Source organism: Strix uralensis, chromosome 6 (genome assembly GCF_047716275.1).
Source record: "Strix uralensis isolate ZFMK-TIS-50842 chromosome 6, bStrUra1, whole genome shotgun sequence".
NCBI lineage: Eukaryota > Metazoa > Chordata > Aves > Strigiformes > Strigidae > Strix > Strix uralensis.
Genome location: NC_133977.1, coordinates 19021132 through 19047516, shown reverse-complemented (window position 1 = coordinate 19047516; position 26385 = coordinate 19021132). Strand labels below are relative to the sequence as shown.

At 39.0% G+C, this 26385-nt stretch overlaps 1 protein-coding gene across 2 annotated transcripts in view; it reads right to left on the bottom strand.

The window, feature by feature from the left end:
• The window catches only part of CWC22 (CWC22 spliceosome associated protein homolog), a 31522-nt gene extending 21151 nt beyond the window's left edge, over positions 1 to 10371 (bottom strand). Inside the window, exons 1-11 of one of the 2 annotated variants that reach the window (XM_074873064.1) lie at positions 10314 to 10371; positions 9607 to 9718; positions 6609 to 6676; positions 5678 to 5794; positions 5319 to 5576; positions 4704 to 4832; positions 2299 to 2467; positions 1872 to 1925; positions 819 to 954; positions 523 to 729; positions 341 to 403 (exon numbers count right to left, since the gene is read on the bottom strand). In XM_074873064.1, coding sequence (XP_074729165.1) covers positions 341 to 403; positions 523 to 729; positions 819 to 954; positions 1872 to 1925; positions 2299 to 2467; positions 4704 to 4832; positions 5319 to 5576; positions 5678 to 5794; positions 6609 to 6676; positions 9607 to 9633 — 1228 coding nt within the window. In that variant the 5' untranslated portion in view covers positions 9634 to 9718; positions 10314 to 10371. Of the gene's footprint in view, positions 1 to 340; positions 404 to 522; positions 730 to 818; positions 955 to 1871; positions 1926 to 2298; positions 2468 to 4703; positions 4833 to 5318; positions 5577 to 5677; positions 5795 to 6608; positions 6677 to 9606; positions 9719 to 9877; positions 10030 to 10313 lie in introns of those variants that run through there. The other variant, XM_074873065.1, reaches the window with a different exon arrangement.
• Between the last annotated feature and the right edge of the window lie 16014 nt (positions 10372 to 26385).

Below are 26385 nucleotides of genomic sequence, written 5' to 3'. Positions count from 1 at the left end.
TATCCCACATTAAAGAGTTACAGACCACAATAGTTTCATTACAAAAAAAACTTGATCTAACACCTAAGAGTGAAAGGGTGTCTTGGGTGGAGAACGTGGAAGAGCCAAAAAACTAGGTATGTCATAATTGAATGAAAATGTAGCTGGAAGAAACAGTACTGAAGAAAATAGCAGGAATACATTGGAAAGGCCTATGATGAACTTAAAGACAGTTATCTGGGACATAAATATCACCCACTGTTAAATAATAAAGGTTGGTAACAATAGCTGGATAAGTAAAGGCCCTATAAATGTGTAAATATAAAAATATTATAAAATGTGTATACACACACACTCCTACCTTTCTTCAGCGTTTTGTATTTCTCTTCATTTTCCATAAAGTTTGGATCCATCTTGAAAACATCTTTAGAATAAAAGAGAATCTTTATTTAAAATACAAAATGAAGAAAACAATGAATATTTAATCTTAAGTTGTTTTCACGGGGAATGCAGTCACAGAATTATCTTCCATTTCTAACTTACTAAGAACATCCTCTGGGTTGTAGTCATCTTCTAATGGCAACATATGAGTAAACTGATCCTCCTCTTCCACAAGGTCTAATCCTTCTGGAATGATTGGATGATCCTTGAAGCCATCCTTCCTTACAGCAAACATGACTTCTATCATATACTGAACACGCATATCTATTTTAGATTCATGCAGAATATGTCGAAGACGGTCAAAGATTGCTTTGGAAAAAAAGACAGTAATTTAAATATAAAAAGGATTTATTAATACACACACCAAAAAGACAAATGTTATGGCTAATTATACTTACCATTAATACCTCTAGGAGAAACTTCTGTTAATTTGAGGCCACTCTCTTTAATAAATCCAATTGCTACTTCAATACTGTCATCAGTAGGCCTTTCAAGAAGCAAAGTGAGCATTTCCAAACATAAAACCTCATGAGCCTATGGAAAGAATATCAGTAAAGAATTAGAATGTACAATGCTACACTCTTATTACAGTGATTTACTTGATGGAGGAGCAGTCCAGCCTTTGAGGATGTCACAACACACTTGTTCAATCACACACACAAGGTAACAGCAGTGGGACAAAGCTAATTAAGAGGAAGTCAAAATTTCAAATACAATTGTACCACTTGTATTTACAGCAACTTTGTAGTGAATGTGACTATGCTATTGAAATGAACAAGAAAGCAATGAAAAGCATTTTGCCGTTAAGAAAAAAATAGAATGCATTTCCAAAAAGCAAATAAAACAGCACTCACATTACAGAAACTAGTTGTAAGTGCATTGTGTCTATAACTAAATCAGGTCTTCCAGGATCAGGGATATAAGCAAATGGCATACCTCAGTTTAGTTTCCTCTTTACCAAAATGCTGTACATTCCCAATGCATTCCTGAAATGCTGCTTCTTACCATGACTTTAATTGGAGTATCCTGATTTCTAACACAAAAAATTGACATAGAGCTGGATACAAATTTGATTTAGATGCAACTGACTCTAGTTCTGCCTACGTAAATGTTTAAGACAGATGAGTGTTGCATCTGTTTAAGATCTGTGGGACAGAGCCTCAGATGACACTTGCCTCGCCTCAAGATTTATCTGAATACTAGTCCAGTCATATTTACAAAGTCTGGGGAAGCTCACATGCAATGGTAAGTGATTACTGCACAGGCAGTTACCATCATCTTTTCTAAAAAAGGTCCTAACAACTTAAAGCAGGCATTAAAAGGAAACCTGAACTTAGATTTTCAGTAACCTTTAGAACAGGGAGAGCATCTTCACTTAGGCTATTGCTGTCTTGAAACTAAAGAAATAGCCATATAGAATTTCGATTGAGTAGAAACAAGAAGTAACATACCACATTCTGATTCATCAAATGTGCAACAAATTTTGAAGATGTTAGACAGAGTTGCTGCAAAAGAAATAAACCAGGAAATTTTAACACATCATATATGGAAGAAAAAAAATTGTAACTCAGACACACTACAGATTTTTGCATCTCAATCAAATTAAGTCATGAAACTTTTGGGATACTGATAGTTGTTCACAACTAGGACTGTATACATTAAAAAAACCCAAAAAACCCCCTGTCACAGTGCCAACTCAGAATAGGTTATCAAGCTTTCATGATACTCTAATACTACTATACTATGTGCTAATGATAGGTCCCTTCCTACAGGTCTTGGCTGTGTTTCTTTGAAGTATGTAATTTTAACACACTTGATACAAGGTTAACAGAGCAGAATTACAAGTTTCAGCATGTTGCTTCTTCACATTTTGCATACCTTATCATTTCTGCGATATCCTTTGCGAAAATTAAGTATCAACCTCTTGAGAATCAATTCACCAATATTTGGAAACTTTGAATTGATAATTGCCACAAGAGCTGCATAAACATGTGTGAAAATTGGAGAGGCACTCTGAGCTTGCAAAATGGATCTAGACAGCAATCCCCTGTAAAAATACATAAGTTTAAGATTTTTCTGGTAATAAAGCATTTAACGTCTTTATTCAGTACGTATCACATAAAATAGGACTGTACAGTTGGAATAGTTAGAAGATACCAGATGGTCATTTTCAAACCACTGTTTATCATGCCACAAATAGTTTTGCAAAAGTACTGCCCAAATGTGTCTGAGGCAAGAACTTCTTAAACTGATGCCTACCTTTCATTAAATACTGTTCCTATTATAACTACATCTGAAAGTGCTAAACATGTAAAAAGTCTTCATCCTGTACCCTGCAATTATCCCTTCTTTAACCCCAACACAGGCTATTCTTGGCTTTGAAATTTTTTCTTTTCCCCAGCTGAAAAAACAAAATCCTGTTTGTGACAGAAGAAACATCTGCTTTGCAACTATTTATCAAAAACACAGAATTGTGTTCCAGTATAACAACAACTTCAACAAGCAAAACAAACTTGTAAGAAATAAACAATATATTTCCCTAAAGAGGTCCCTAACAATAAAGATCTACCTGGGAGTAATAAAACTGAATGTTCAGTAAAATCAGAATGGACAAAGCAATGCTGTTCTCAAATGGAACCGTATATTTTCAACATAATAATTATATATTTTGGAACTGACAACTGATTATGAAAAACTACTGTTTAGAGCCTAAATGAACATAAACACAGGGCTCATGAGATAATAGTTCTATTATACTAACGGTCTCTCACACATTTATATCAAGACTAAAGTCTGAAAAGAATCTGAGACTTTTTTTCTCCCTCTCTCCGTTTTGCTTCTTCTAATGATTTAGCACATAGAATTTGACTTTTGCTGTATTACTCCATTACAAATGGGTGAGGGGGAAAAAAAAAAGCCCTTCAAATGTGAATCTTCAAAGTGCATACTGGTGTCTCTGTGATCTACTGAAGTCTTCCAAAAAACTCTCCTAATGGTACTAAATACAAACTGTATAAGGACCTTATTCTTTCTTGCTTTGGAGTTGACAAATGGAATAGAATTCATTTCACGCTAGTGCACAGAAACAGAGTACCTAATTTTGAAACTATTAGTTACTTCTCACTTACAAACTGAAACTGGTCTGGTTCAGCTCGTATTTACCCTCCACTTACAAAATTCAGAAAAAGACTTTACAGCTAAGTAAAACTTCATGTCATTACTTGTATATGCACCTTTGTGCAAATCTGGAAGTCAAAATTAACTCTAAGAAGGGAAATTTATAAGCTTATAAGCCACACATAAGAACTTCCAGACAAGTGTATTCTAAAAACATTCAATAAGCTCATTTTTAAACTAAAATATTACCGTTTGTATGAAAATTAAGTTTTGGGGACATGAAATGCAGGGAAGAAAAAAGCAGTTCTACAACAGACTGCTTGAGACTTCATTACTACTTTTAACAGGAATCACATTCAGGAACTACTTGCTCCCTCTCTACATTTTACTTAATTCTCTTCTGTTATTTTTATACTATTTGCAGGATTCTGATCTTCCCATCAGGTATGACATGCAAGTAGGTAACGCATTCCTTAGCTATAACCTCCTCAAATAATAGTGATTAAGTTGTGACAGAAAAAAGCATTGCTATCTGTATGAAATGTAACAGAATTATTTCTGGATATTTTGTTCAGATTTTTTTGGTGGTGGTGGTGGTTTGGTTTGGTTTGTTTTAAAAGGTAGCCAATTTAAGAAACCCATACTCCTTTATACTAGCATATCTAACCTCTATTGACATCAAAATTAAAGCAAGGAAAGTCATCACACAGTACTTGCAGTCACCATGACTTAGTACTGAGCTCAAATAGCATAATAATCTTTTCTCTACATTACAACAACAAACAATTCAACCAGATAACTGTAGTAAAACTTGTTTTACTAAATACTGGCTACAGATATTATATGTCCCACAGAAAAAAATCCAGGAATACAAAAGGAAATAGAGACACCTATAAATTGCAAGTCATTCAAGTAAAATGTGTAGGTAAAACCTGTAAGAAAAGGAAACATATACCATCTGTTGCACTTATTCCTGCAAGCATACAATCCCTTTCTGCCCAGTCCCTTCCCCAAGTAGGGGACTACTCCACATAGCACAGAGTAGCCTAAGGTTAATTTTAAAAACTGACTAGCATCCATACACTACACATAGCACAGTGATGTACACATGAACAGTATACATACTAGCAGAAAAGCAAAAGAATTGTTTTAAAATATTAACTCACCTTCCCCGAACAATATTTTCCTGAAGAAGCTCATGAATGATATTTTCTATATTAGAAACGTTCACTTTATTGACAAGACCATTGATTGACTTCTTCAAGGCTTCCCAACTCATCCTCTGATATGCCAAGCTATTACAAAGATACCACAAATTAATGATGCATAAATCTGAGGTAGCACTGAGTGATTTTTTTATACATATGAAAACGTGAATGTAAGTTGTAATCAGTAAAATAGGAAAGAAAATATTCACTGCATAGATGTGAAGACTAATTCACAATTATACATTTAACTCTTCAGAAATCACTGAACCAGCATGATAAACCAAAATGTAATCGTCTGCAGATATGGTATAACCCAGTATGTTTAGTTTTCTAAGATATTAAAAAAAAAAATATATCCCTGGTTATGTTCTGCATCCCACTTTTCCATTTACACTTTGCAGCAGAAGCAGGTGCAGTTATAATCTGATTCTTTTATCTTCCTTCTGATAAAAATATACCTTCAAAAGAATGATCACAGCCCTCAACAGGTATCTCATTTTCACCAACACTCACTGAAATCCTTTACTGTTTTGCTTTTCAGAAAAAAATTCTAGTATGTTACTTTCAACTCACCTATTTTTATCAGTGATTTGCTCTTGCATCATCCTGAGCTTGGCAGGTGGAATATACGCACCACCTGTGCGAGTAAGGATTGGATCCACTTCTTCTTTCTTCTTTTTTGAAGTGGTGTCATCATGAGCAAGCGAGCTCTGCACTGTTGACCTCTCTGGACTCCTACGATCAGGTGATGAATACCTTCTCTGCCTCCTTCGATCAGATTCTCTCTCCTCCCATTTCTCATGGTGTCTGTCTCTTCCTCTTTCCATCCTTCTAAAAAGCAAATCACCAAACACCCAAGGGTTCATGAAAAGTCTTCACATTTTATTCTTTAAAATGAGTATTTTATTACGGATTAAGAAAGGGCTTGATACCTTCCTTCTGAAGTTCTTTCATCATAGTATTCCCTTCTTGAATATTCCTGATCATATCTGCTGTCATCAGAGTATCTTCTCCTTCTGGGAGATGGAGACCTGTCATGCTCGATATCCCTATTCACAACCCAAGACACAACATTCTTAGTAATTAGAAAAGCAATGCTATTAACATCTACTTGCAATATGATGCTACAATAAAAAACTGTCCCACTTCTGCAACCTGAGTTTCAGTATACACATCATTCAAACAGAAGCTGCTCCTTTTATAATAATTTGTTGTCATAAAAAAAATATAAAAAAAATCAAACCAGCACTGTAAAAGGAAGCTCCTCCTAGAACTTAAACGCTGAATGGTAATAAGATCAAATATCAAAGGTAAATTCAGCACCATGCATTCCTTAGAACATATGCATTCATTTGTTTCACCTGCTTTTGCCTGTGTAGCATGAAGCAGAATAGACATTACTAGAAAAAAATGATACTGTCTTTAGTACAAGAGGTTTCATTCCAATTAAAATGTGAAATTAAAAGTAAACTGGTAACAGTTCATCTCATGCCTCGGTAGGCTGCACTTCAAATGATATTTCTCGATCTCCTGCTGGCATCAATAAACTTGCTCTAAGGAGACAACTGTGGTATCAGCAATACGCGAGTCCAAGCAAAAGGCTGGCATATAATTTTCATTTTCAAGTCCCATCACAATTTAACTGAATGCTAAGGATTTTTTAAATATTTTAATAACAAATCTACTTATTTACTGCTATATTGACATGCAAGTATTTTATTAAACTTACACTTATTTTTCACTGCTTAGTTATGGCAATATATAAAAAGAAACAGGACCTGATTTTTTTTTTTTAACTCATCTAACTCACTATGTTTGGTGTATATATACAGAATTGTAGGGTATAAAAATCAATCATTCTACCTGTCCTCTGGAGACAAACTTTTTTGGCGTGAACTGTAGTTTTCCTTCCTTTCGTAACTGGAACCATGCTTTAATAAAACAGAAAGGAAAAAAAAAAAATCAAGCCCCAACATTATATATTAATTACTGTGAGCACACATATTTTGAGATCAAAGCATACCATGTCTTCAGTTCCCTATTCCTTCACAAGAAGTAAGGGCCATCAAATAAAGCTAATGGCAGTCAGTTATGACAAGGAGAGCTGGTTCTAAATAACAAGTAGTTAAGCAGCAGGACTCCCTCCTACAGGATGCTGCAGATGCCAAAGGCTTACACGTGTTCAAGAAACTGGACAAACATTGAAGAAAAAACTCACAGGTTTACCAAAAAAATTATCTGTCTCAGGAAGCTGCAAATAGGCAGAGACTGGAAGAGTACGTTGGCAAGTACTTCTATGGTTGTGCCGTTCCCAAACTTTTTAAGGCAACTGCTGTCAAGTTACTGCTGGAGACTAGAGTACATGGACCTTTGGTCTGCCCTTTCTGCTTCCTTCTTCCACGCACCTTTTGTTGCATCACTTGCAATACAATTAACAGAAGTCTACCACTTCTTCTTTGAAGAGTGCCTTTCCTCTCTCCTAAAAATCCTCTTTATTGAGTAATTTTTCCTTACCTTCCTCCTTTTTACTAACCATGATTTATTTTCTCATGAGTCATTCCCAGCTTCATACATTATATAAACATCTAAGTTACAGTGTTCCCCTTGACAGATCCTGGAAGTAAATTCTAGATTTTTTTGAAGCGTAAGTTTGCAGGATTGTTTAAGTGATAACACATTTAAATAGTTTGCAGCAAATTCTGTAAGCTGAACCATGACCTATAAAAGTACAGAATCATACACAAAAATCAGAGCATGACAGCACCTACAACACACATAGAAAGAAATTCACCTCATCAAGATGTTTCAAAACTACTCTGGTACAGCTAAAGGCAGCTTTTATAACCTCTATTTTCATTGTAAGGGTCTTCTCTTCCCTTAAAATACTATTTATGATTTTTCAGAACCACAATCTCATGTTATCATCCAGTGATCGCTGTGAAATAGGTAACACTTCACCTTGATGCAGAAACTCAACACAAGGACTTGCTTACGCACCTTGACTGAACTTTTTGCAGAAATACCCCATTTGTTGAAGTGGCATTCTATCCGTTAACACACTAGCACACTAGTTTTTGCCCCACAAAAGAATCAGTTAAAACTGTTGGTTAGTAGAATACAATGACACCTCCTTCATAAGCAGACCCTGATGGACAGTTATACCCAATGATCTCCAAAAACTTAATTGAGAAGAAAAGTCTCTTTACCAAGTGCGGTGTTTACAATGAGCTAAGTAAACCCAACATTAAATAAGGCTTCCTAAATAAAGAATAGCAACACAAAGTTTATGAGCATCATCTTATCAACAGACCAATGAGGCTGACTTGCTATCACTCAAATTGGGGTGTGTGTAAATATGTATTTATATTTTTGAGGCCACTGTAACATATCCTAGAATATCACCTTCCCTAGGGTACGTTTCTAACTCTGTTAAAAATTATTCTCAGTATTATCTTGCTGGAATCAAGACAATGGTACAAAACAAAGGCACTGCATCATTTCCTCAGAGTATGCATCTCTACAAAAGTAATGTCCATTTGACAACTTAATTCCAGAGTAACATTATCTTTGATGGCAAAGCCAGTACAAGAAATTCACATATTTTCACAAAAGTTTTACTCCCCTTTCAATACTTGTTTGTGGGACTATTGCATACAGATCACTGAAATAAATCAAGGTTAAAAAAAGTTCTTGTTTTTTTTTTTCCTCAAAATAATATAATGCAAGATTGTAACCTCAGCTTCCAAGAAAGTGGTAATAAAAATCTTTGAAAAACACAGAACAGTTACTGTATTTAAATAATATTTAGCAGATGGGATGAAATTAATCTTTTTAGAATGATCCGTTCTCATGAGTTCTACATCATACGCCTTTGCCCAAGCAGACCCAAAAAGACAAGTGTTCACAGAAATAAAAGAAGGTTATGGGTGTCTCCGTATTTGGCAGTTATCACATCTCCTTGCAGAAACAGCTGTTTGCTGGAGAACTTGTCACCCTCAGCTCTTTGTGACCAGGTTATCTGCCACAAGTTACAGCCTGCTTCCTTGTCCATTTTGATCAAAATGATTAACTGAAAGTTAGCAGTGCTTTTGCTAACTGGCTTATTCTGACTGATGAGGAAGCACTACCATAACCAGACTAGGAAGATACGAGAAGATATCAAACTATCCCTCAAGCATCCCTATTAGAAACCACTTCAGTTGGAAGAATTGGAACCAATAGAGTGGAGAAGCCTATGAGGGGTTGAGCTCTAGAGACATAGGCAGAAAACCACCATAGATTTCAGACAGTGTACCCGAACAGCATTGCTCCGCTATCGTGTCCCAAACTTATTGTACTTCACAAACATCGTATTTCTAAACCATCATTTTAGGAAAGTAATTTTAAAGCAAGTTTTTTCTTCTTGCATTGCTAAAAATCACTCCCATCCATTCATAGACATACCACACGGATTTTAAACACGAAAGCTTTAACTTTCACGGTAAGAAATAGTTGCCACATTAACTGCTACTTCCTGTCTTTTGATCTTTTCATTTTAACATCACTGTTAATTTTTCAATGCCTCTTTTCTTCGTTCCTATACATGGTTCTCTGTTAAGTCATCATTCAGCCACTTTTCACCAATTACTTTATCGTTATATGACAATAAGTTTCAGAACTTTCATTGCTAGGACAAGTGCTAGAAACTGTCGCAATCCACTTCACAGTGATGTTTCTCCTGTAAACAGCCGCTGCCAACTGTGGATATTGTTTGCTTTAAATTCAGGAAGTTTTATTTAATGTAACATCAACTACAAACTTAATTGCCAGTAGTAAGGGAATAATCAATCAAATCCTACGATTTAGGTTTAAGAACACTTACATTTACTTGTGTCACCCTGCTCTTCATCTTGACTTCCTACTTTTTATGAAGTTCTCAATATGCAGCAATGAAACAATCCAAGGTGGAGTTCAGCATATGAAAAACATTTCATCTATAACACAGAGAAGACAATCAAAAACTTTCTGCTGCACACGGTGCAGGAACCTGCGCTTTTATTTTGTTCTTTAAAGCTATGCTTGCATAACTCCTCACAACAAAACAGACACTCCCCCGCCCCAAACTAGTCAGATCTCCTAAGGTTACACAGCACCTGTCGTAGGAGATAAAGGCTGTAAAACAGCAGCCGGGAGTTCACCAGCACCACCGCCGCGGCCACTTGGCACAGCCCCCCGCGAGACCCGGCGGCCAGGCCGCGACAGGGGATGGCGAGGCCCTGCCGCCGAGGCCCTGCCCAGAGGCCCTGCCCAGAGGCCCAGCCCCGACCCCGGCCGGCCACCGAGCCACCCGCGGGGCTGCGTTACCGCCCGGCCCGCGTCCCCCCGCCCGCTGCTGAGCTGCGGCCTGGGAGGGTGCCTCGCGACCACCCAACCCATGGGCGGACCCGGGGGCGGGCGGGCGAGTGGCGCTCGGGGGCTCCCCCCACTCCCGGGTGGAAGGGGAGAAGTGGGGAAGGGTGACCCGCCGCCCTGCCCGCGGCAGCGCTGTCACCCACCAACCGCCCGCGGCCCGCCCGGCCCCGCACCTACCGCCCGCCGCCGCGCACGGCCAGCAACGGCGTCACTTCCGGCGGAAGGCGGCGCACCGTGAGCCAGCAGCGGCGTTCGGCGCGCGCACGCGGACAGCGGGCCGCGGCTCTGGGGGCGGTGCCGGCAGAGAGCGAGCTTCTGGGCACCGTGGCGCGGCGGGAAGCGTAGTCCGGCAGCGCCGTGCCTGGCCGCCATCTTGCCGGGAGAGCCGTGGTGTTGCCTAGGAGCGGCGGGGCGGGTGTTGGGTCCGCCTGCGCCGGCGTCGTCTGTATTATTGGCCTTCGGTCTGTTCTCTGGAATAAAAGTGTTTGTAGCGGTTGTTGCAGGGGAAAAAAACCCCCAAACAAAACAGGTCGATAGCGTGACTCCTGAGTAGCTCTACAGCAGGTGTAGTGTGCACGTCTGTAGTGCTGACTTCTCAGGTGAAGGCATCTCAGAAAAAACAACCCCATTACTACCAAATGTGCCAGGTTCATGGCAAAAATACAGGTAATAGCAAACAAGCAATCAATGTACTTCCCTTAAGGATGAGAAGCTGTCCAGAGTCTTCCAGCATCTCTCTCAGTGATTTTACTGAGTGAATTCTGTACACCTGCCCCTTGAATAACACCTGTAGCACACGCTGCTGGCACTTACACACGGGCTGTTGGTTAAATATTACTTGAAATATATCCAGGACCTACATAATACATTATACCAAGTTGAGTGTTACAATGCTGATAGGATACCTGTTTATTAGCGGAGGTTTTTTTGGCCTCTGAAAGTATGAAGTAATTGAGCACCACTGATTCACACTAACAGAGGACCTGTGGCTTATTACAGGCACAAATTTGTTTGGATTGTGGAAAGTAATTAAATGCATACAAGGCGGGGGGGGGGGGGGGGCGGCAAAAAAAAAGGAAAATGCTATGTAAGGTCTTAAAATGCTTATGGTTCATTTTCAGCTCTTGTGCGATAATGAAAATACACTCTTAGAGGACACAGCAGATCAGGGTCAGGAAGGCATTAATTCAGCCAAGAGCCAGATGGTTCCTGCAGGGGTATCTGTAGCCGAGCCGTGCAGCAGCGCTGCTGCACTGTACCCGCCAGCACCTGCCTGCCAGTCCCTGCATGTGCATATGTAGTGGGACATGGTATTTGTTGAGGGGAAGAAAGTGGCAACAAGCTGGAAAAATACTGCTCACAATTTCCCCTTTCAAACAGAAGGGAGAAATGCATCAACAGCAGCGTAATTCTGATGAGCAGTAGTGGATGCTGGCCTTATGCTGACTCACAGACAAAAATACAGTGTTATCTGCTAATGTGTTCCCTGCATTCCTCCCACGGCTGAAATTTGATCAGCTATGGTATTCATAGACCAATCCACAAGATTGTTTCCTGGGAGTGGCAGGTATTTGCTACAGCATCCCTGCAAGGACCAGGGAATGAAAGCATGTAATTTTCCCTGCTTTATCCCTGTTCCCCCTTCCTCTCCTGTAAGAACTGCACCCCTGATCATGCACTTCAGTCATGGCAGTGGGAAAACATCTTTCTCACAACTAGGTAGCTGTCAAGAAGGAGGTGTCTTCTTCAGTACTGTACAGTCCTTGCCCTGTCTCAAGCCCCCAGGGCAGCCCAGGTGGCCAGATCTGGAGCCCAGAAGCTGGGGGACTCCTGGCTGTGCTAGGGTCGTGTTGCCTTTCTCTGCCACATGTTTTGCAGCCCTGATGCACTGCCTTGGTCATCCAGGTTGGTGAGCCAATCTGAATAAGTTTTAGTGACTGTGATCCTAAAATCTGCAAAACTCAAGTCCTCCCTAAGTGTTTTGTAAAGCAAGAAGGGACCAGATAGCTGAACCACTCACTTCAGGTGCAGGGTGACTAAAAGGGTCATAAGGGCTTAATCGCCTTTTTGTGTTGTGATGCTGACCAGTCTCACATGCCAGACAACAGTATGGGGAAACAGCATGCATGGGGGAAAAAGTAGAGATGTGTTATTTCCTGAAACAATAGGAAAATTTTATTGAAACAGTGCAGAAAACCAGCTATTTCAATACACCACAAAGTATGGAATAAACAGTGAAATCAAAATGCTGAAGTAAAGAAAGCAAAATTAAGATGTTTCATTTAAAAAAAAATAATTGAAATTTATGACACAAAGTTCTGTAAGAAAACATGTAAAGTAGAAGTCTGATTCAGTGGTTATTTTTGAGGAAAATCCCTTCAATACAGAGTTATTGGAAATCTTCTATTGACTTATTCTGCAATATTTATTGCTTAGGCTACAAATTTTAAGGTCCACACTTTTTTGAAAAGCACAGTTCTCGGTATCTTCTTGCTACTTTCTAAGAATTATTTACTGTCAGGAATCCAGACTTTTTTTCATGTTCACAGCAGCTCACACTTACATGCAATTGCTGGAATAGCTACCATTTTTTAACTGACCTTTGAGGACACTGATTTGCTTCCTTTATTATTCAGCAGACTTATTCTTCTGTTCGTGCTTGATGTATATCCATGTAAGTCAGTTCTCATTGTGGGAATGATACAAGGCTTCTGGAGGATTAAGATGTTGATTTTAAAAAGGTAGTTACTGAAAGGATGGGGATTTTTGTTACTCAATAACAAGGAAACTTTAATTTGTACATGCTCTGGAAGATTTGTTGTTGCTTAAATACATGTGTATAGAGCACTAGATGAGACTATTAAAAATTTAGTTGTGCTTACATGTTTAACACTTCCCATTTTATTCATTCTTATCAATACGGAAATACAGTATTTATTTTGCGAGAATTCTCTTGGGACAAGGCTATTTGTACTGAAACAAAATGTTTTTAAATCCCAGTGATGCAAACCACTTCCTCATTGCACCCTGTGGATTGCTTTGCAAGGTCAGGACTACAATAACCTCCGTATCAAATTCTTGCTTGAAGTGAAGTGTGGGGCTATTGAATTTGCAGAGCTGGGGCCTAACAGCTGTGATCTTGTAAATGGCATGGGTTTAGCATGGCTTTGACTGGGGCCTTATTGCTTAATTGCTTATGGAATTTTTTTTGTGTTTGACTTGCATATTTGCTAAGGGTAAAAGATAGGCTTAGTTATATGGCTTGGAAATGTTACCATAATTATGCTTCACTTTAAATAGAGCTTGATTCTACCACCAGGTTCTGTCATGCAGATGATTACCAGTGACATTAGGACATTATATCACATAACCAGCTGTTCTGAAATGCTATCATTTAAAAGAAGCATTCCTCCCCATCATTTTTGCTCACATTGAGTATACATTAGTAAATATAAGGCTCGGATTTTTTGATGCAAATATAGGAAAACGTTTTAATCATGATAACTTTCATGCAGTCATACCATTTAGTTAAAATTCAGATCCAGCATTTCATTCTGCAAAGATACACGGATGCCATTAAGAGTCTATTGTCACTGGTGCTTTGTGAAGAAATACCGGTTTCCATGAACACACCTAGTTGGTTTGTTAAGCATACAAAATATGTAAAGGAGAGAAGAGGTGAAGTACATAATCAAATGATGGTTTCTACATGTTATTATGAAACCCCAATATTTGTTTTGATTCTGCTGCCATCTGTTCTTAGCATTCCTAAAACGATGCTGTCTCTTGCTTTTCTGTTGAACATGCACATCCCTGTTTCAGTAGGGTTCCTAGTAGTAATGAGAGCCATATTCAAAACGTGGATCCATCTCCTTTTAGTATAAAAAGAGGGGAATCCCATTCTTTTAGTGCTGAAACAACTGAGGACTCTCAGCACTCCTTTCTCTTTAGGTCAGATGACTTGTAGTTTTAGTAGCTAGTATTTCGCTTAACTGCATCACGCAGGCAGAAGAAGGACACAAGACAGAATTCTGCGTACTTCTCTGGTTTTGTTCAAACAGGAAGCCACATTCCTGCTTTATAAAGGCTTGTTTCTCATACCCTGCTCAGGGAAATGACTAGCCTTTCCCCCCACTTCTTTCCTAAACGTTCTTAAGTTACATATTCCTTTGTTTCTTAATGATACCATGTTCCTGGCTGTGGGAATGGAATACCTTGTTTTCTCCTTGACCACATAATTTCTGTTCAGGACTCCTGAGCTGTTTTTCCAGTTTTGCCAATGACTTGCTGTGATACATTGGGCTAATTCCTAATCTTCCTCACTATTTCAATAACCCTTTTGTAGAACAACACAGAAAACACAGCTTCTTTGGGTGCATTTGGCTTATAGTTGATCACAGTTTTTGTAGGTTTTTTTTTCTTTTGTGGATAAAACCATATGAATGCAATGCAATTAATATTTTTAGGGGTATTTTTAATATTTTCTGGTAATGTTAATTTTTAAAAATATCAACTGAATTTAGTAAAGCTTTCTCAAGGTTGGAAAGTGTTACAAGCTTCCTTCTTTCTTTTTATAGGTTCTTAAATCAACTTATTTATTCTCTGATGAACATTATAGTACTTCTGTTTTGTCACATCATGTAACACCCGTAAAACTACTTTCATTGCAACAAATATTACAGGCTTGAATCCTCCATGTTCAAAAAAAAAAAAATCACAACACAGTGAGGAGGGGACATTCATGATTTCATAGATTAAGTCTGGCTAATGTGGTGCAGCAGTTGAAGACTTAGCCACCAAGATTTAAGCTGTCTGCCCTGATCTGTCCAAGACTATGATCCCATAGAAGAGTGCATCAGCCCATGGCTGAGATCACTGAGTATGCTATGCAGCACTTTAACTTAAAACCTCTTTGGTTTAAACTAAGGTACTACTCTTTACTCTCCAGCACTTGAAGCATTAGCAAAATGAGTACAAACCTGTTCTCAAACTTTTCCAAAGGCCTGCAGTGCTATTGTAAAATTGTGCATCATACCGGATATAAATATTCTGCACTGACATGACAACTATTTTTACTTAAAAGGTCATAAAATTCAACTCTCTCATTTACTTTACCATACTAAGAATAAACAATAAAGCAAAAAATCTCTAATCAAAACAAACATGGGGGTAGGATATGTTAAATAATAATAATCGGGAAAAGTACATCTTTTTTTCTGCATATAACTAAGTTTTAGCTACAGAATTTGATTTCTTTGGCTTTTTAAAATTATTTGCAACTGTGGTGCTTGCAGGAGACTGAAACCAGCATGTATCTGGATGGTTATACAAATTCTGACAATATGAATTGCTAAATGCTTTCACTAGATATTCCGTGAACCCACTGCAAATACGTCGCCTGCCTGTGGATGCTCTGTGGTTTCCCATTCTGCTGTGAAAGTAATCTTTTTCCTGACTCACACTGTGTAAACAGGTGTCATGAAATAAAAAGGCATATGGCATCAGTGTGGCAGCAGCATCTCATGAGAAGGACGTCCTGTGGCTGATGGCACATGTACCATCACTCAGGCTGTCCCTTCAAACGCCCTGGGAGAGAGCAAACACGGACAGCTGAGCATTCCCCTCAGAGGGAGCCTGGGGACAGGGACGGAAAATAAACAGTCTGCTTCGAGGTGCCTTCACCTGGAGACAACTGATTGCCTCTGAGAAACAAGTTTATGTTTTGAAAGCAGCTGAATAACACGGGGTGACATAAATTACACTCCAGTTCTCTGCTTAAATGTGGAAAGCAGAGGAGGGGCTGGGAAGGTGGGATTCATTGAACAAGAAACGGAGAGGGCAGTTTAGTGCTGAATAGAAGTAGTGAAGTGAGATTTTCCCTTTCTCCTTTCCTAAGTTAATTCTTTTACTATTGGATTACAGAGTGAAGGTCCCTTCTGCTCATTTCTTCTCTGGTGTGCTCATCTTGCAGTGCCTTTTCTGCAGTATATCACCCTTACATTTTATTCCTCATCAGGGTGAATGGAGAATACTTTCAGTTTTATAGTGGGTCTAGTCTTGTGGTTTGGCAATGCGCTTTAAGAAATGTAAGTTTTAATTCTGTGAGGGTGAAAAGAACACATATGTCCAAAGCCTGCACTTCCTGAGTGAATGCTTTAAGCAGTAGACAGCAGTGCAGGTTGAATACCCCAGACCAGCCTTTTTTAATCTACTACACTCCAGATCCCAAATGTACAGAGGCTGAAGTAGAACCATGACTGTGGTTTCCTACTTCTAGAGAGTAGGAGGAATTCAGATGCATCCTCCTGCTTGGTGTGTCTTGCACAGCTTCTTGCTCAACATGTGGGCCTTAATTGCCTGGGAAGCACTCAGGTCTCTCTGGTTGTGGTGGATGAAGCATCTAACTGTAGCAATTCTAATCACCCTGCAGGAGCCACGCAGCTAGTCTGTAAGTGTAAGAGATGGCTAGGATCTCTTATCTCTATATCACTGAAGTAAATTCTTGCAATTGGAATGGAGCATCATTATGGAGTCTGGAAAAAAAAATCCAAAGACAAAAACACACAAGAAACAAACAAGCAAAACAAAAAAAGCCCCGAAGAAGTATATACTCAATCATCAGTCCTACATGTACACACAAGTAACCCCAGTGACCTCACAGAGCTGCCCCCATGTGCAAAGAGCAGGTAACAGGACCTTCACCCAGTGGAACCAGTCAGAGCGCGGCGGGACTCTGTTCAACCCTGAACTGAAACTTGACCCTCCCAGTTACAGTAAAATGCATAGAAGCACGAGTGACTCATAAACATTATTAATCACATACTGGAAGAAACTGCATGAGAATAACTAGAGCTCTTTGGAGATTACTTTCATATGGGTTTATATGTATGTATGAGTTATCTCAGGGCATGTCTACTCCATAGCATGAGTGAAGTGGAGGTAAATGAGCTAAATTAACTCTAAATGAGCTAGTTCTGGTACCAGAAACCATATAGCCACACTAGGTAGAAATCTGTGTTGTCTGATACACCTTGTTTCATTAGGTTAGCACAGTGCTATGGATGGGTTAGCAGGATCACATTGCTTCTGGTATCTGAATTAACTCATGTCAAGTGGATTTATGTATATTTAGGACAGCAATAATCAACACAGAATGCTTCTCCTTAAGTGAGCACAATGATCGATCAGACCTTAAAATACAGTAACACCCACTTCATATAAAATTAAACCAACATGAGAAGTTGTGCTTTCAGATAAGGCAAATTTAAAATATAAATTTCTATGCACTGAAAATGCTGAAAGCAGTGACAATTCAACTGAGACTAATAGCAATTAAACCAAACATAATTATAATCTTTGAAACCTGCACAAAGGGAGAAAGGATAATGTGTCCAACAAATTCATATTCATCAGCTTAATGTTGTGCATGAATACTCCATTAGTAAGTCACAGAAAACATAGTTTTAGTCATGTTGTTTTCCCAAGGCAGTTTTTGTCATTGTGCTTGAAATGATACAAGTTAAAAATCATCCATATGCTGCCTGGACTGGTGCCTTTTCTGGCATAAGCAGCTGTAGCTCTATCAACTCCCAGTCTTCTACAAATGAGCAATAAAGGTTTGTATCTAGAAACTCACTGAAAGTATCTAATGCTACTGGAAAGGCAACCATAGCTGCTCCAATACCTTATTCTGGTAGCAGATTCTTTGCAATTCATATTCTTTTATTCATTAATCACAGAATGATGGAGACTGGTTTCCCTGCCTGCTTTATTAAGAGTAAGGCATTTATACACAACTAATTCCCATTAAAATTAATCAGTGTGACCTTCAGCATGCTGTAGAATTAAAATTTTGTGCAAGGCTCAAACTGTATTTCCAGATAGCTGTTACAATGCACCAGCCATAGAATATTACTCCACACCTCAGCTGAGACAAGAAATCACATCCTCTGCAGCTTCAGTACAAGGTCAGATAAGTGAGCTGAGCCCAGCCAGCAAAGGAGGTCTGAGACAACAAAGCTGAACTTGTTCGGTAATGGAGTGGGACATGGCCACGTAATGCCGTCTGGTACCTCATTTGTGGCAGCAGTAATCTCTGCTACAGGGTGTTAAGAACCAACATGTGGGAGAGAGAGAAAGAAACCTCTTACATCATGAATATACCACTGTTTCAGAGGGATCTAATATCTATGTTGTGAAGTCCCGTCACCGCTACATTTTCATAAATGCTAGAAGATCAGGGTTTTACAATAGTAACTGAGAAGTATCTCTTTTTAGTACCTTAAATGGGTGACATTCGTGACACTCCATCACAAATTTTATTTTTTCCAAGAAAGCACCAGCAGAGTCCTAGCTTGCTTTGAAACCTCATCAAAGCAAAGCTATCCCCATGAGCTCAGTGGGTAGGGATGATCATATGTGGAACTTCCACACAACTTCCATTGTGTGAAAACACATCACATATGTTTTCTATTATTTTTAATGACAGTCTCTCAGTTGCTTCTCATAGTCAAAAATCTGTTCAGCTCCTGTTTAAAGCAGGTTCCTAATCGGTATGCTAAGGTTTTCTTTATTTTAATTGTGTGGCAATGCTGTTCTCCGACCAGCTTCTGGGACTGGAAACAATTCCTGTCCCTTCAGGCACCTTCTACCCTTAAAGTAATACGCAAAGCATATTATTCAGAAAAGAAGTGCACAGGAAATGCAGATTGGCATAAAAGAGGTTTTGTTTTACTCTCAGGTTTTGCTCATTATTGTTGTTGGTTTTTTGTTTGTTTGTTTGAAGCCATTCCTATTCAGTGGTGTAGACTGAAGCCAGAGGTAGTGCTGTAGGTACAGGTCACTGATCTGTGTGAACTGGTGTTTTCCTGTCCTTAGTTTCACTTCACCCTTACACACTGCAGAATAATGCTGGTTCTATTCCACAGTGGTAAGAGTTCATCAAACCAGGGTGTTATTCTACAGTGACCTTCCTGAATTAGAATAAGCCTGTCTAAAATTTTGAGGCTATACCATGAATTGAGCTGTATCATCATTTGGCAGCTTTAGCTTATTTTGCAACTAAAATCCTTTTTTAGCAACTAAGACCCGTTCAATTATGATTTTGTTCCTTTGTGCTGATTTTTTTTCAGCCTTTATGAAGTATTTTTATATCTCCTAGCCTTTAAAGAAAAAAATATCTCTGCTGTTCTGCACAGCTGGGACAGTAAAGCCCCTCGTGGGGACATGACGTTCAGTGCCAGAAGGTGGGTTTGTGCCCAGAAACTGTAGGACAGGGTATGATGAACGCACTTTTGGTTTTAACTACCTGCATTAAAGTGGTGATTGTATAGCATAATGCACTGGTTAGTGGTCTGGGGGGTTGTGGCCACATTCTTTGCTGAGCATGCAAAGCTTATGTGATGTAATCTTCTCTCACTGAAATCTAGATATATAATTTTACTCAAATTTTACTCCTTAAATAGAAAGGGAACATGACTGTAAAGACACCAGAAACAAGAATATTCCATCCATACTGGAAATTCCACCTGCATTTTGTCCTGTATTAAGGACCAATTAATTAATTGTTACATGCTTCTAAAAATGGGGCTAGACCCTTCTTCAACTTTGCTTTTTCAAGCTAGAAATGGAAAATATGTGTTCTTCCCCCAGTTTATCTTTCACAACAGTTAAAAAAAATAGTCCCCTGTTCCTTCTGTCCTTTTTCTGCTGTATTTTTGTGATTATTTAATCGAGCAGAAGCAGCCACTGAAGCCTTTAACTAAAGGACAAGTTAGCATAGCTATTTCTCAGCTACTGAACTGGCATTTTGATGTTGTGTTTATCTTTCACCTATTCAGCAATGCAGAGGGAAAGGTACTGTCTGACTGGAGCTAGTGACTGCTTGCAATGAATCTCATGTGACATTAAAGCATAAATACATCAGGGTAGATGATATATCATAAAGTACTAGAAAGACTATAGAAAGTTTGCCTTGTTTAGTGGACCTGAAATGTTAAAAACCTGTGTATTAATTACTTCTTCTGAATTTCTTCAGTTTCTTGATATATCTTATGGTCCTGATGTCATAACAGAACATCCAGATATGGGCAGGACACTGAGCACCCTTCGGAGCTCCTGGATCTTGCAGCGTATCCAGCTATGTGAGCTAATCTCAACAGAGATTTAAAAATTTAGAAGGTTGGTTGAAAACATTTTCTTCAGAGTTTAAACACAGTAACAATGCTGTGAAGACCCCCTGAAGTATTTCACAAAGAACTTTATTATATACAGAACAGTAACATGATTGAAAAAATAAAGGCAGGAGAGTATAGTTAACAAGAAAAATAACAATTAAATTCTAAACTTAAGCATATTTGTATTAAAATATTTATTCCTCTATAACAGCCAACTAGTGTTGCAGTATTAGGTTTTGTGCAAAATGTGATGCCAATAGTCTTTTCTTGGAAGTGATACATTTTAGTTAAAAGTGCAGCTTTTCACTATGTGAGATCAACATTTGGGTTCAGGGTGAAGGATTTTCCCTGACTTGTGATTGTAGCTGGTCCAAATCCTCGCAGAGCCTTAATACTGTCTCCTGTCTCTCATTTTAATCTTTTTAATTGTAGTATGTATCATAGCAGTTGTTCCTCAGTCCTAGACTGTCTTTTTTCTCCAAGATAGAAGCTTCTTCTGGTGGTGTGTAATGGAAGAGTTAGCACTTCAGTCTAGAAGAGAAGATTTTTCACTCAATAAGAAGAGATGCTCTAAATAGAGCAAAACAATGACTTTGGAGTGACAGTGACAGCATGTATGTCATTCAGTATGATTTTAAACAAAATACAGAGTTTCTGTCATGTTTAAAAATATATATATTTTAAAAACAATTTCACAGAAATTGGCAAAATGACGTGTTCAAAATAATGAAAACAAATACGAAGATGTTGATGCTCCTTTGATAGTTTTACAAGTTGTAGTGTGGTTTTGCACACTGCATTTTCAATGGTAAGAGCTCTTGGCCTTTTTCCACTTTACCTGGAGACGGAGATTTTTTTCCCTTTAAATTACTATAGTATATTGTCTAAAATTTTACTAAGAGCAGCGTTATCCAGAAAAAGTCACCATAACAAGCCCCTTTAGAAATGCATTCATGTCATGAAATGCTACATTTGTTAATTATCTTTCCTCAGCACTATAGCAGACCTTCAAATTAATAGCTGTTTCAAACTATAGGCAAACAGTAGGTGCCTGACTTAATTAACTCTGACTCTGTGTGATGTGATTTGTATCTTGTTGCTTGTGCTAAAAATGGGCACTGGTTTTCCTATGGCATATGGCTGTATTTCTCAAAGGGCTGTGATATAGCAACTTTAAGATCTAGAATACGTTACTGTTATTTGATGGTTTAGTTACCATTATGGCCTGCAGATCAGAAGGTCTGCAAGGTCCGGGGCACAGTTAATGGAGCTAATGCCAAACTAATTGCATTATTGGTTTGGTGAAGACCTCCTATAAATAACAAATACAAAACTATTAATGGGAATACCAGATTTGGTGTGGGAATACCAGAACAGACATGGGTGGGAATCTTCTGAAGGGCAGAATCCCACTGCACTCAAGGAAGAGATTTCTTATTTTCCCCTGCAAGGTTAAATTCTAGTCCCAAGCACTGCCTCCTTCCTGCAGTTCCTCTCAGCTACCCAGGGTAGGAAATTCAGCTGCTCAGCTGCTGATATGGTTATACTTCTTTGCTGCCCTGTTACTGGTGAAGTATCTACTTCATGAAACTTCTGGGGACACCATGACTGCAGTTGAACACTGACAAAAAACTGTCTGCTTCCCAGGAGTCCTTCTGAACAGACAGATTTCATCCTCACTGTGGGGCGGGTCACATGAAATAGTGACACTGTTCTCTTTTGGAAGCACAGAGCAGTCGTGAACAGTGCTCATAAAAGACCTGTCTGGGTACAGGTGGCACTCTCTGTCAGTCACCTCTGCGTCCCGCTTAACAGGAGGCATTCAGGCATACCGGCACATACTTCATTTATTAACAAATTTGTAAAGATTTGAGATTTTTTTTCAAGATATGCAGTTGTAAATGTCCCATCCTTTTTGATCATGGTGAAGAGACTTCTATATTTTCAGGCATAAAATGCAGCAAGAAAGTATACACAAAAATAGTAATTTTCTTTAACATTTTGCTACAGAATGGTAAAGCCCGTATCAGAAAATGTCAATCATAATTGATAATAACTATCAAGCAATTAACCAATAATTATATCAATACTTACAGTCACACTATGTTTCAATACCTGATGAATATTAATAGTTTTTAGTTTCTAATGGGCTTTCTCCTCAGATGTTAAATTTAAAGGGAGGCAGTATACTCATCTTAGAGTTGGTAACTGCACTTTCTATTTTGAGTCCTTAACGATCTTTGCAAAGTACCAAATGTTCCTATTTCCTATGAGAAGGGTTTCCAAATAAGCCTTTGGCACTATTTCTGAACAAAGCAGGACCACTGTAGAAATAAACTGGCTTCGCGTCTCAAATCTCCATGGGGTTTATAAGGCAAAATGACTTCAGGAGAGAAAGTAGGTTATAGCAAGGACAGAGAGCCTCCTCAATTAACAGAGATGAAAATAAGCACAAATACCCCATTCAGTACACTTCAGATTCAGTAGTTCTAAAAAAGAGCACAAGTAAAAAAGAATAAAATTACTAAGATTTACAAAACCATGTTCCTTAACTCTTACTTGGATGAGGCATCCTGCAGTTCTACTATGATTCAGCTTTAAACTGGGTTTACTTTATAGATGCAATTTTTAAAATCTCATTTGATAAAATCTTAAATTTTGAAGGTAGTCATTTTTTGGACATGAATGTTTCCTGAAAACCTGATATGATTTTCTTTTTGGTGTGTGTTCCTGTCAGTATGCATTAGGAAGTGCTGGAGGGTTTGGTTTTTTGCTGTGGTTTTTTTAAGCATTGGATCATAGGTAATTTGCATGTATAAGAAGTAACAGGAGAAAGAATGTCTTGTTAATCAATTCTTTTCAGAATTTCTTCTTTCGAGCACAGATGCTCTAGGAATTAAAATGTATTCCTATTTTTTCCCTACCTAATCAAATAGCTGTTGTTATTTTCTACCATACCAATTGTTAGCAACAATATGGATTTTTTCCCCCACCTCCTACCTATAGCTATAATGAACTGTTACTTCTGGAAATCCTTTTATAAGTTCCCTAATATGTTGTTCCACAGCTTCTCAGCTCCAGTTATGAATTATGTTGAAGTTAGTTATTCATTTTTGACACTGAGAAGTTTTCATAGCTCCAAAATTTACTGATAATACTTTTATCACTTATGTGTCATTCTCTATAGCATCACTGTGTATCATTGTGGGAAATTAAATTCTGCAAACAGAAGCATCTTCTTTTTCTCAGCTTTTCTCCCTTCTTTTCATAATGAAACAGTGCCCCCAAGAGCTTTTATTTAGGAAAGGGCAGTTCAAGAAAATTAAGTCAATTAACTATTCACCAGCATATTAATCTCTAAACATAAAAATTCTGCCAAGCATTGCAACCAGAGATGTTGGTTTGAAGGACAGTCAAAAGACAGTTTATTTTGGTTTTCTTATTTTATGCCAAATAATAGTTAGCTAAATGACTGAATTCTAATATTTCCAGTATGGAGACCTCTGCCTGCAGAGGACATCTTTGCTGGCATTCTGAAGAAAGGGAGGATGCGCTACCTGCTGAGGCTGCAGAGCATTGCTTCTTGGCAAGTTTCTTTATTGCTGGGCTGGTTTTGTCCTTTGCTGGTTGACATCAGGACAGCTGGCAGTGGCCCAGGAGGCAGCAGGAAGCACTGTTTGTTTGTTTGTTTGTGTGTGGATAAACAGCGAAGAAAGATGGCATGAAGTGAAGGAGAACAAAGAGAGAGAACAAATAGCTTTAGCTACAGCAGAGTCATAAAAATACAAATTTACAAGCCTTTAGCCATTTTCCCTAAAATACACGAAAACCACGTGAAAATAATAATGAATAGCCTCTAAATCTCATAGAGGCAGATTTTTATAATAACCTGAAGTGATATAATTTTTTAGCATTTTTTAAGTGTTAAGAGTCATCACTACTTTTTCTGAGTAATACACAACAGTTGATCGACAGCATCATGACTGTTGAAAAACTGAGGAACCATCATCACAGCATCTAGTAGATTCATCATACTTAAAGAAGGAATTTTTTAAAGCAAAATTTGGAAATGAAAAAATGACAGTTTATCTGCCAATGAGCCTTTATATTCAGAGAGAGCATGAGGAAGAGGGGAAGGGTAAGAGAGAAAAAGAGGTTTGAAAACAGGAAGGGATGCCACTTGGGAAAAAAATCCCTTTATTAATCTTTGAATTCAGTGTAGAATTGAATTTACTGTATTATTAGCACCACAGAGCACAAGAAGAGTCATAAGCGGAAGGGAAGGGAAGGGAAGGGAAGGGAAGGGAAGGGAAGGGAAGGGAAGGGAAGGGAAGGGAAGGGAAGGGAAGGGAAGGGAAGGGAAGGGAAGGGAAGGGAAGGGAAGGGAAGGGAAGGGAAGGGAAGGGAAGGGAAGGGAAGGGAAGGGAAGGGAAGGGAAGGGAAGGGAAGGGAAGGGAAGGGAAGGGAAGGGAAGGGAAGGGAAGGGAAGGGAAGGGAAGGGAAGGGAAGGGAAGGGAAGGGAAGGGAAGGGAAGGGAAGGGAAGGGAAGGGAAGGGAAGGGAAGGGAAGGGAAGGGAAGGGAAGGGAAGGGAAGGGAAGGGAAGGGAAGGGAAGGGAAGGGAAGGGAAGGGAAGGGAAGGGAAGGGAAGGATGGATTTTGTGGAAAATTAATCATTGGCTTCAGCCTGCCAACTAGTTTCATAAGTATATCTAACTATAATCCAAAGCTGTCTGCAGATTACCTACCATATACAGACAGGACAATTTGGACTGCAGATCTTCCCAGAAAAGATGATACTCAGTCTAATCTGATTGCTTAAAGTAGTTATCTACTGAAAAGTAGCAATGTTTATGGTTAAGTAAAAGGGCGTACATCAGAGCGATGATACAAGTTTGTGTATGGACAGTAAACATTTAGGTCTGATTAGCTCATCGCTGGGAGCGGCAAAGGAAGAGAAAGGGAGTAAAAAGGACTGGGGATTGTGGCTGACAGGCTGAGGTTGGGTTTGTGAGAGGAACAGCCAGGAGAGGTGGGCATGGCCCTTCATTTCTCTGTAATGGTCGGTCTCCTGGGGTAACAGACCTTACTGGAAAGGAAAGCAAGAAATAGATTCCTATCAATGAGCTCCACACCAATGAAAACTATTTCACAATAATTTAAAATGAAAGGTGAGAGCATCCGCCTCACACAGCAGTTACCCTAATTTGTCAGCAGTGACAAATTAAAATCCATGAAACGGAAAGGAAGAACTCCCTGTCCTGGCAAAGTCTCCCCGTCAGTCCCATACACCACAGTCACTGACAGATGAGCTTTGCAGCACACTGTGATGTTCAGCAATACAGGCTATTTCACACCAGACTGAGGAGCTGGGATTGTGTAAGTGCAAGTCTATCAAAGTCGCACCTTCACACACTTCAGCTGCCCAGCTGAGGCACCTTCTGGCTTCAGCAGGGTCCTCTGCCACCTGCTGAGCTGGTGACCCTCCAGCTTTGCTCACACTCTCTTACTGACTGCCGGTTCAAGACAGCTGCCTCCTCCACAAACAAAATTTGTTCCCCTCCAGTATTTCCTACACCACCCTGGTGCCCTGATATAGTCTCACCCTGAAAAACATACACCACAAACAGAATTCTGGGTAGTTCTATGTCTTTCTCTCCATCCCATTGCATGGGTTGGCCATAAGTTTTAATTTAGAAATGAAATTTAAAAACATACATATGCAAATAATTGCTTTAAACAATTTTCAATAGCCTGTCACAGTAACAGCTTAGGACTTGCATCTGCCACAGAAGTAGGAAGTTTAAATAGTAGGCATGGTCTCCCAAAATAGCCTGCTAATACCTCTCTTTAGCAGAGTGATCTAGTTTTCTTAGATATATTTCCATTTAAACAGACAATTTCCAGCCAGGTCCTAGGCCACTGAGAGCTTTAGAGTTGAAGCCAGTACTTTGAGCTCTATGTGGACACAGTACAGAGCATTTCAGACTGATAAATAAGTGTGAAAGACTTGTGATGTGATAAGATCTGTGCCAGGGCAGTAATGCAGTAAACTAGATGATGTTGTTCAGATCAA